A 10,911-nucleotide genomic window follows, 5' to 3' on the forward strand; every position below is an offset into this window, starting at 1 on the left:
CTCTCCTTATCCCACCTCCAAGGAGGAGCAAACGAGGGCAAGGCTTTCATGTTGTCCCTTCCAGTCCCCTACACCTTTGGCATGGGTTAAGGTGCCTGGTGAGGGACGAGGGTGGCGCTGTGGCACTGTGGGTAAAAGCCTCAGCGCCTAGGGCTTGCTGATCGAAAGGTTGGCGGTTCGAATCCCCGCGGCGGGGTGCGCTCCCGTTGCTCGGTCCCAGCGCCTGCCAACCTAGCAGTTCGAAAGCACCCCCAGGTGCTAGTAGATAAATAGGGACCGCTTACCAGCGGGAAGGTAAACGGCGTTCCGTGTGCTGCGCTGGCTCGCCAGATGCAGCTTTGTCACGCTGGCCACGTGACCCGGAAGTGTCTCCGGACAGCGCTGGCCCCCGGGCTCTTAAGTGAGATGGGCGCTCAACCCTAGAGTCTGTCAAGACTGGCCCGTACGGGCAGGGGTACCTTTACATTTACCTTTTAAGGTGCCTATCCAAAGAGCTGCAGCCTGGGAGTGTCGGGCCGCATCCCTCCAGTGGTACAGCATAGGGGTGGGCATAGGGACAGTTACCCCAGGTGCAAAATTGTTACGGGCACAAAATTTCAACACTTGGTGCTACCTCGATACAGCTGCATGCATCCATCACTGGGCTCCGTGCTTCTCCATGCAAACCAGGTATGACCTCTCCAGACAATGGAATGACTCTGCTTATCTCTGTGACTGCAATCTCTTGGATAACGCAGGTGCTGTTAAGCAGTTTAATACACAGGCATACTCCACCCAGTTCCCTCCCTTCCATTCCCCCCTTCAAGTAGCCCCGGGCTCTGGCGACCCATGCTACACCACTGCATTCCTCAGAGAGAAACAGGTTCCGAGATTCTAGAAACAAGCGGTTTTGTGTCAGTGTAGTTCAGAAGCCCCAGTTCTGAACATAACTATGTTCTACAGGATATTTGGGAGAGGAGGGTGAGGGAGAATTAGCTCCCCATAAGGCTTGCCCTCCACTCCTAATGTTTTTTCCTCTCCTTCAGAAGCATAACATGTGGAACAAAGTCTGTTTCCTCATCAGAATATGCCCCACTATTTATTTATTTTGTCCTGGCCTGAACGTACAGTACTGGATGTGTTTGAAAGGGTGTGTGAAAGGTCATGGATTTGAGCTCTGGGTAGCAAAGCACAGACAGGTTTGCAAATCCATGAGCACGTGTCTGCGTGTGACAAATTCCAGAGTGGCATCCGGGTTGGCTGCAATAGAGTGCAACTGATTGCTTTAAAGTCATTTCAGTGCCGGGGGGCAGGGGCAATTGCCACCTCATCCAGCCCACAACCCAACCCGCCATCCTATTCTGTATTTTGCCTGAACAAAGGTGGCAACTCTACCCCTGGGTTTGAGGTTCCCCGGCCCTCTCTTACACCACTTAGATGGAAAATCATATAAATTACAAATAAAAAACTGAACACAAGTGGGTAGGTGATGACCAGTCCTTCTGTTCTATACCTCTCGAGAGTTAAGTGCCTTCAGGTTTCTCAGGCAGATCATCGCTGTAGAAAGCACTTTGCAAGCTGTCTGTGAGCCTCACCACCTCTATGGCTGTCAGTGCAACCGATGTCTTTCGGAAAAGCTCTAGGATGGGCTTTTTGGGAACCTTCATGGTGGTGCAGCCAAAGCCGCTGAGTCCCCAACTGGTGAATGGCAGCCTCTCCTGGCACTGGACCCACTTAGGGGCTCCATGTTCCCAGTAGTAAACAGTGTTATAATATTCCTCTTCGTTCTCTCCTTCCAGGTTGTTATACATGTAGGTGTTCTCCCCACCCAGCACGTAAATGCGGTGCTTCCAGCGCACCACACCGGCCCCCGCCAGCTTTATGGGCAGCCTGGGGATAGTGACTCTCCTGTCCAACTGGCCATCTTCCCCCAGAAAGAAGCACTTCCGGGTGCAGCGCAGGTTCCCTGTTTCCGACCAGCGCTCGTTGTGCCTCGTCCGGCTCCGGAAGTAGCCCCCGATCACATAGATCCCGTTGTTCATGGCCACAGCGCCAGACCAGTAGCACTCGTTGTCCAGGTACACTTGACTCCACGTGTCAGAGCTCACTTCGTAGATCAGGACCTTCCGGGAAGCGTACCATGAGCCGGCGGTGTCTGTGACGCCGCCGACCAGGTAGAGCTTGTTCCTGAGCACCGCCGAGGCAAAGTGGCTGAGCGCAAAAGGCATCCTTTTAATCGGGGCCCAGAACTTTCTCTCCAAGTCGAAGCACTCCGCTGTGTCGAGGTAGTCCTCATACTTGCACCAGCCACCCATGGCGAACAGCTGCTGGTTGCAGGCGAGGAAGCCGTGGGAGGCCCTGGCCACAGACATGGAAGGGAGCTGAGTCCAGCGACCCCTCAAGGGGCTGTACTCGTGCATCGTGTCCGAATAAGAGTCATCCGTGTGGACCCCTCCGGTGACGTACAGCTTATCCCCGACTGCCACACAGCGGGCGCAATACAGGCATTTCAACAGGGGCATTTTCCCCCACGTTTCAGCCTGGGGGTTGAAGCAGCCGACCTGGAAGTCCTTGGTCTTCAGTTCTGGGCCTTCCATGTTGAAGAGGTCCACGCAGATGATGCAGGTGGAGTACATCCCTCTTCGCAGGCCTCCGCTGTGCTGCAGCCTCTCCTGGCGGTTGAAGCGCTTCCACCGCAGGCGGACGTCCCTGTTGCACATCAGCTCGGACTGGACCACCCTCAGCTCCTCCTGGGTCAAGAGCGGGAGGCGCACATGCGTCAGGAGCTGCCCCAGAAATGGCAGGCGGCTGTCACTCTGGGCCATCACCCAGCGCCACACGGCCCGGTAGACGGTGAGTTCGGAAGAGACCACCAGACTATCCAAGGAGATGATGCTAATGAGGGTACTGAGGTTCAAGTTGGGGAAGGTCTTGTCCTCGATGGAGAGGCGCTTGAAGTGCAGGTTGACCAGGATCTTGGCTTCTTGGAGGAGATCAGGGTCGCTGTGTGCGAAGCCCAGTTGGTAGAGCGAAAGGCAGTTCTCTGGGGAGATGTGTTCCAAGAGGTATCTGGGGCGGACAGATGGGAAGGTAAAAAGGTAAAGGATCCCTGGATGGTTAAGTCCAGTCAAAGGTGACTATGGGGTTCATCTCGCTTTCAGGCTGAGGGAGCCGGCATTTATCCACAGACAGCCTTCCGGGTCATGTGGCCAGCATGACTAAACCGCTTCTGGCACAACGGGACACCCTGACAGAAACCAGAGCATACGGAAACGCCATTTACCTACCTGCCACACTACATCTTATCTGGAATTGTGCATGAGCCCTGCAGATGTCACTCCTGACTCATGGGGGAGAAATTACTTTGGTTCACACTTTAAAGTCAATCTACCTAATCTACACTTCTTGAATCTAAAGGCAAAGTGAAAGCATAGCCATTTTTCAACAATTGTGCAAAGCAGTTCTTCAGTCAAAAGGGGAGCATCTACATTATTGCTTGCAAAATAAAATGGGGGGGGGGGAATGCATATACCTAGGAGAAAGGCACTAAAAAAGGTCTGCCGATTTTCCTGCAAGCTTATAAAAAGAAATTTTGATACAGAAATGGGACAAACTGACGGTTGGAAAACTGAGAAACTGAGAAAAATGGACGTATTTATCTATCCCTATTGCTTCAGCATGTGATGGAAGTGCACTTGATTGGAGAAGGGAATGTCTTTGCACCATAATATTCCACTTCCCCAGAATCTGCAATAGCTTGAACATCCAGGCAACAACTGATTTATGTGAGTCCAATTGACGCACGACCATGAAAGTGTGTATCGCGGCAACCCGGAAGCAGCCAGAAAAGAGGGTGAAACAGGAGGCAGAAGGGGGTGGGGCAGGGGCATAACAGGGAGGAGTGGGCTTATGCATGTTCCACCATCATGCACAATAACCAGGAATGCAACTACCACACAAATCAGGAGTTGCCTGTAGTTACAGAAGAGGCAGAAAGGCCTTATTTCAAAGGGGTCCTCCTTTCACACCAATTAGAGGCAGAGAAGATGGAGATACACTTTCCGTGCAAACTGGTCGTGTTTACTGTTCTGATCGGCTTGTGCTACTGACCAACCCATGCTGTTAACTTGGCTGGTTCATAAAGATGTCATGTCACTGGCTTAGGTAAAGGGACCCCTGACCATTAGGTCCAGCCATGGACGACTCTGGGGTTGCGGTGCTCATTTCGCTTTACTGCCCAAGGGAGCTGACATACAGTTTCAGGGTCACATAGCCAGCATGACTAAGCTGCTTCTGGTGAACCAGAGCAGTGCACAGAAATGCTGTTTACCTTCCTGCCAGAGTGGTACCTATTTATCTACTTGCACTTGATGTGCTTTCGAACTGCTAGGTTGGCAGGTAGGGACCGAGCAACAGGAGCTCACCCCGTCGAGGGGATTTGAACCACTGACCTTCTAAATGGCAAGCCCTAGGCTCTGTGGTTTAACCCACAGCGCCACTCGCAACCCGCCACCTGCCACTGGCTTAGCTGACATGTAATGGACAACATGGCAATAATTGTACGACAAATGTGATGTGCTTTGTCTGATTAACTGGGTGATTGTGAGGTGGCATAAAAGCTGAAAAGACCCTGTGTTCGTTACAGTTCCCGTCCCTTTATGGAACCGTCCTTTACCACAATACAATCAATGAAGATGGGTATTGTCTTGTTTGAACATTGGTTGCCTTTTTACTTAATAAATTCCCTACCTGAGAACAAACTGAGAGAGTTGCATAGGTCTCTCCCTGGACAGGCGATACAAAACAAGATGGGCATTTCCCACTAAGGGGCCATTGCCCAGGGCTGGAGGATTTGTTTTGCAAGTGAAAGATCCCAGATTCAATCTTCAGGTAGGGCTGGGAGAGACTTCTGCCTGAAACCCAGGAGAGCAATCACTGCCACTCACTGTTCACAGTACAAAGCTAGTCGACCACTGATTTGACTCACTGTAAAGCAGCTTCCTGGTTAAGCCAGCACTTTGTTCACAAATGGGAGGACTAGAATCTTGCTTCATATTTAGGGATGGACCATAGCTCAGAGCATCAAGTCCAAGGTTTGATCCCAGCATCTCCAGATAAGGTCAGAAGAAACCTCGCTCGAGAGCTGCTGCCAGCCAGTGGAGACAATACTGAGATAGATGGAACAATGGTCTAACCTGGTATAAGGCAGTAAAGAGGATACCAATGTTCAAAGACGCGGCATTATTTAGGGATTACCTGGAGCAACACTCAAGCAGCGGAAGGATTTGAAGCCTGCTGGCTGCTACAAACAGGTCTTGGGCCATCTCCGGCACGAGCGCAATCTCCTCCGTGTAGTAATAGTTCACCACAGCTTGGACAATGGAGGGCTCCATGTCTTGCAGCAGAACCTCTCCATCCTTTGACTCCCGGAAGGAGCTGGAGAACATGGCTCGGAAGTAGGGGTTGATGGCAGCAAGGAGCATCCTAAATAACAGGGAGGGAGGGATGTGTTGACATTAGGAGGTCAGGGTATCAATCTAATTCAGCATTCCTTAGCTACCTTGAACCAGGTGGAATCTCTGTCAGCAAACTTGGGCTCCAGAAGGTCATAACCACAGCCCAAAGGATTATTGGTCATCCTCTCCCATCTTTGGAAGAACTGTACGGTTCCCGTTGTCTTAGGAAAGCAAACAACATCCTGCAGGATTCATCTCACCCGGGACACAGTCTGTTTGCACTACTGCCTTCTGGCAGGAGATATAGAAACATCAAGTCAAGGACAAATAGACTGAAAAACAGTTTCTATCCAAGAGCTGTGGCCTTTTTGAATGCTGTAACTCGATAGTGTGACCTGGGAGTTTGATGGGTGTTGGTGTGGGTGTGGCTGGAATGTGGTTTGTTTGGTTGTTGTTGTTGTTGTTGTTTTGCTTTTGTTGTTTTTAAGGGATGGCATCCAATTTCGTTGCACTTGTGCAATGTTGCACTTGTGTAATGGCAATAAAGAATCTATTCTATTCTATTCTATTCTATTCTATTCTACCTCACTGCTCAACCCCAAACCATTTATGAGCGAGTTTAAAAGCATTGACTCACAGTGTAGACAACCCTGATCTAGATAGACCAAAGGTCTGACTTAGTATAAGGCAGTTTCTAATGTTCCTGTGTCTACCAGCTCCTGTATTTTGTTTCTAATTATTGCAGTCTCTTGTAGCCTTGGGGGGAGGGAGAATGATGGCCCCACTTCTGCCAGTGTGGTGTAGTGGTTAAGAGCGGTAGTCTCGTAATCTGGGGAACCAGGTTTGCGTCTCCACTCCTCCACATGCAGCTGCTGGGTGACCTTGGGCTAGTCACACTTCTTTGAAGTCTCTCTCTTTTTTTTTTTAACAGATATTTATTGAAATTTTCAAAAAAATCCAGAAAAAAGAAAAAAAGAAAAAAAGAATTAAAATCACTCAACGTTTACATTCCTTATTTTCAATAACATATTTCCATGACTTCCCCACGCCTCCCCTTCTTCCATTTCCAATTGTTAGTTCAACAAGTTCTTGTCCCCAATTTTTAACCTTATTCTATTTAGTTCATTATTATATTTAATTCATTTTATGTATCCAATTTTAACTTATATACATCAGTCTTTATATGTCAGTACTCCTTCTTAAAACCTTTTTCTAAGGTCGACCCAAATTCCCTTCCACGAATTCCCCATTTTTATACTAATAACAAAACAAAATAAAAAGAATCAGAATATAATTGTACACCCTTTGGATTCCCAAACCCCACCCCCCCTTTCCCGGTTTCGATCCCCAACAAATGTCCATCAGTCTATCTGCTATCAGCCTGGAGACCTCACGTCCGAGGCTCTTAATTCTCTCTCAATTCCTCTCTGCCGGTTTTTTTGATAGTCCTTTGTATTAAACACCAAATCTCGGAGAAGCTCTGTCCCAATAATGTCCATATTTCTTCCAGCCAGACCTCCATATTTAAAAGTGGAGCTCAAATCTTGTTTCTTAATCCTTTTAAGTCCAAATGTCCCAAAAGCTCCAGCTTCCACCTTGATCAAATTTGTAATCCATAGGTCTTCAGATCTCCACAAAAGGAGATCTCTCCATTCTTCATTCTTCAATTCAAACCAGATTTTCATCATCCAGTTCTTATTTTCCTTTGTATCCATCTTGACAGGCCTCTGGCTCTCCTTTGCCATCTGCAGCATTGCAGTCCCTCCTTCCTGTTCCTCCTGATCAGCATATATCTCTATCTCCACTTTCTCAAATTTCTCAGATTTCTTTTCTTGTTCAGCTGCACGAACTTTTTGAGTCAAGTCCTTATCCAACTCAGTAAGTTTATTTACTGTTGACTTCAAAGTTGTGACACTTGTAGCCAAAACATCACTTTGCTCTTGCAACTTTCCCAAGAGAAAAAAAACCTTGTCCAGTTCAGCCTGTATTTTTCCACCTGCAGCCATTCTTGTAATGTCCCTGAACCCCCTCTAGAGGGATTCTGGTTACTTAGTATTCCTTCCAGTTCCAACCCAAAAGTCAAGTTAACTTGTTTCAGTTCTTCTTTGTTTTCAACAATTTATAACTATATTGTGACAAATATAACCAGCAAAGACAACAGAAACAAAGTTCTCTATTTTTTTCCAGCTTTGACAGCTAGTTTGACAGCTGTCAAAATCTTCTATGTCTCCTCAACAGGCTCTCTCTCGCGGATCACTCCCGGGTCCCGGGGGGGTGGCACTTCAGCTCTCAAAATTAACTCTTATCCTCCAGCAAGATTACTTATACTGCCAAATCGTGAAATTAATAACTTTATCCACTAAAAAAGAAGATGTTCTCTTGACCTTAGTTATCTAGTCCTTGCTTCAAGTTGTTTACAAGGCGGGGAGATGGACTTCCTCTTTGCGCCTTCCCCGATCGTGCCGAATTCAAACAAAAATTTTCCTTTTATAAATCCGATTTCCGTATTACTCACGGGTTGTTACTTTTAGTCCAAATGTTCAAAGGAAGAAGTCAGCGCTCTCCGACCATGGCATGCGGCTTCACTCCGTAGGAGAAATAGTCGACTCTCAGCACCACGCCGCTCCCCATCCCCCCTTTCCAAGCCTTTAAAAAGGCTCCTTCTCGGGTCGGGGGGGGCGCAAATGGTGCCCGCCGAGTCACCAGGTCCACAGGCTTCAGCGCCTGTGGTTTCTGAGGGTCCCTGCGTCGCCGCCGCGGCAGGACCCGTCTCCTACTGAGCCGATTCCCTCCGGAGCTCGGAGGGAATCCGCCATTAGACGATGGCGCTAACCCGGAAGTCACTTCTTTGAAGTCTCTCAGCCCCACTCACCTCACAGAGTGTTTGTTGTGGGGGAGGAAGGGAAAGGAGAATGTTAGTCGCTTTGAGACTCCTTAAAGGGAGTGAAAGGCGGGATATCAAATCCAAACTCTTCTTCTTCTTCTTCTGACCATTGTTTGATTCTATAGGAGTTCCCCTAAACTGGGGATGGGGAGGCCTAAGAACCTCCAGGTGTTCATGGACTACAGGTCCCATAATTTATTTTGTTTCGATATTTCATAAAACGTATATGCCCACTTGGTTGTAGGAAAAACCTTGTAGTGATTATGGCTGATGGGAACCGGAGTCCAGCACCCTAACCACCTCATACCTCATGAGTACATGGATGCTGTTTCAACCATGGTAGAGAATGACCCAATGTGAGTAGATCTAGGAAGCTTAGCACGAGAATTTCCAGGATTATGCTGGAAAGAGCTATATAGCAAAGAATGTCAACAAGGTATTCCATGTGAGTTGCGCTAAACCAGGGATGTCAAATCCCAAGGACCTTCTGATGTTGCTAGAACTACAATTCCCATCATGCCTGACCATGAGACATGCTGTCTAGACCGAATTGATTTGGAGTCTAAGCAAGCATGCATGTGGTGGTACAGTGGTACCTCGGTTTACGAACTTAATCTGTTCCTGAAGTCCGTTCTTAAACCAAATCTGTTCTTAAACTGAGGCACGCTTTCCCTAATGAGGCCTCCCGCCGCGAGTACCCTTTCATCATTCGGCTTCCATTTGTATACCAAGGTGAAGTTCACAAACCGGGGCACCACTTCCGGTTTTGTAGATTTCATAAACCAAATAGTTCGTAGACTGGACTTTTCGTAAACCGAGGTACCACTGTAATTACAAGGAAGAGGAGCAGGTGGTGATGAGATCAAGTCACATGCAGAGGGAACCACATGGAGAGTGTCTTGCCCAGGGGCCCTTCTAAACCCAGAGCAGGCCCTTTGCCTGCATGACAAATAGTAACCCCAAAATGTATAAATAAATACCTGTGACAGGGGAACCGTTCGCCTTTGGCCACGATGGTTGTGTCACAGAGGAGCTGTTCCTGGAGAAGATGATTCAGCCCTATAGGAAGAGAGGGAATGTGTGCGATGAGACAGAGCAGACAGCCATCAGAAGTGAAGCCTTATTAGTGGTGCGACCAGTGGGGGCTGCCCAACTTTTGCAAATTATTTCTCCCAAACAGAATGCATTTTTAGGTATGTTATTAACAGTGCTTCCTTCCTGGGGGAAAGCAAAGGCACGCATATCCCTAAACATTTTGTGAATCTTCGTACTTTTGTCCATTTACTGCATTTATTTTTCCCAATTTGAACTATAAAATGGTGGTTTTCTTGAGTCAAAATGAGAGTACCCCCAAACATTTTTTTTAGGGAGGAAAAGCACTGATTATTAATACTTATGCATGATTTGCTATGCACACTTTGCTATAATATACATATATTAAATGCTTCCCCCCCCCCTTTTGCTGGCAGAAAAATCACAACATTTGGAGAAGTGCAAACATGAAAAGACAGCTGTTCCTTGCTTTGCATACTGTTTCAGGAAGCTGCAAATGTGGTTGCTTCACATTAACAAGTGCACCAAGCTGATTTTCTCCTTACCTCTGCATTAAGTAATGTGGTCCAAGAATGGAATGGATGTTACCGTCCCATTAAAAAGTTTCCACAATGTTTTTAATTAAAGAAAAATCATTATTGACATTTATGCAGGACTGGAAACTTATTATGGACTTTTTTGCGTGAAAGAGAAAATGAACTTGTAATATCTGCATTTGAAGATTGAAAAAAATACCAGTTTATAGAAGATAGAATGGTCGGGTGTTAATGTGTGAATACTATATGTAGCTGCAAGACAAAGAACTGAAGGTCTTTTTATTTTTCTCTATTCTCCCTATTCTTTTCCCTTCCAATGTTTTTTCTTTCTACCTTTATTTCTCCCTCCCCCACACTTTTTAAAATATTCTTCCCACCTCTGTTCTCTTTTAGATGAAATATTTCAGTGTATTATAAAAGTATACTATGCAATAGATATGAATTTTTGTATATCTTTGGACAAGTATCAATAAACATATTTCGAGAAAAGAAAACGAAGAAAAATTAAAGTATCCATTGCTATGGGCTGCATTCCTTAAAACACAACTACAGTTGTACCTCGGATTACAGATGCTTCAGGTTACAGACTCCACTAACCCAGAAATAGTACCTCTGGTTAAGAACTTTATATCCGGATGAGAACAGAAATCGTGCGCTGGCTGTGCAGCAGCAGTGGGAGGCCCCATTAGCTAAAGTGGTACCTCAGGTTAAGTATAGTTTCAGGTTAAGAACGGACCTCCAGAACGAATTAAGTTCTTAACCCGAGGTACCAGTGTACTAGGAAATAAGCCCCACTGAACACAACAAGGCTTGCTTCTGAGTGAACATGAAATAGATGGTAAAAAAATCTTGCCCAGCCATGGTGGGCTCAGATATCGGGGGACCTACCCTCTCGTATGTACTGATTCAAAGACTTGTGTTCCTCTCCAACGATATCATCATCTCTGTCCCAAGGTGAATTCATCATTGCACTCCTTCCTGCTCCCAGATAGCAAAGCTGTAT

The 10,911-nt window shown here is 47.0% G+C and overlaps 1 protein-coding gene across 1 annotated transcript; it reads right to left on the bottom strand.

Moving 5' to 3' along the window:
* Window positions 1-1,461: 1,461 nt before the first annotated feature.
* LOC114602958 (kelch-like protein 38) lies at window positions 1,462-10,911 on the bottom strand. The gene is made up of 4 exons (XM_028741690.2): window positions 10,797-10,911; window positions 9,300-9,378; window positions 5,236-5,463; window positions 1,462-3,048 (listed from the first exon to the last, which is right to left on the bottom strand). The coding sequence occupies exons 1-4, from the start codon at window positions 10,873-10,875 to the stop codon at window positions 1,503-1,505; spliced, it is 1,932 nt and encodes a 643-aa protein (XP_028597523.2). The 5' UTR covers window positions 10,876-10,911; the 3' UTR covers window positions 1,462-1,502.

The sequence above is a fragment of the Podarcis muralis genome, chromosome 7 (genome assembly GCF_964188315.1).
Source record: "Podarcis muralis chromosome 7, rPodMur119.hap1.1, whole genome shotgun sequence".
Classification (NCBI taxonomy): Eukaryota; Metazoa; Chordata; class Lepidosauria; order Squamata; family Lacertidae; genus Podarcis; species Podarcis muralis.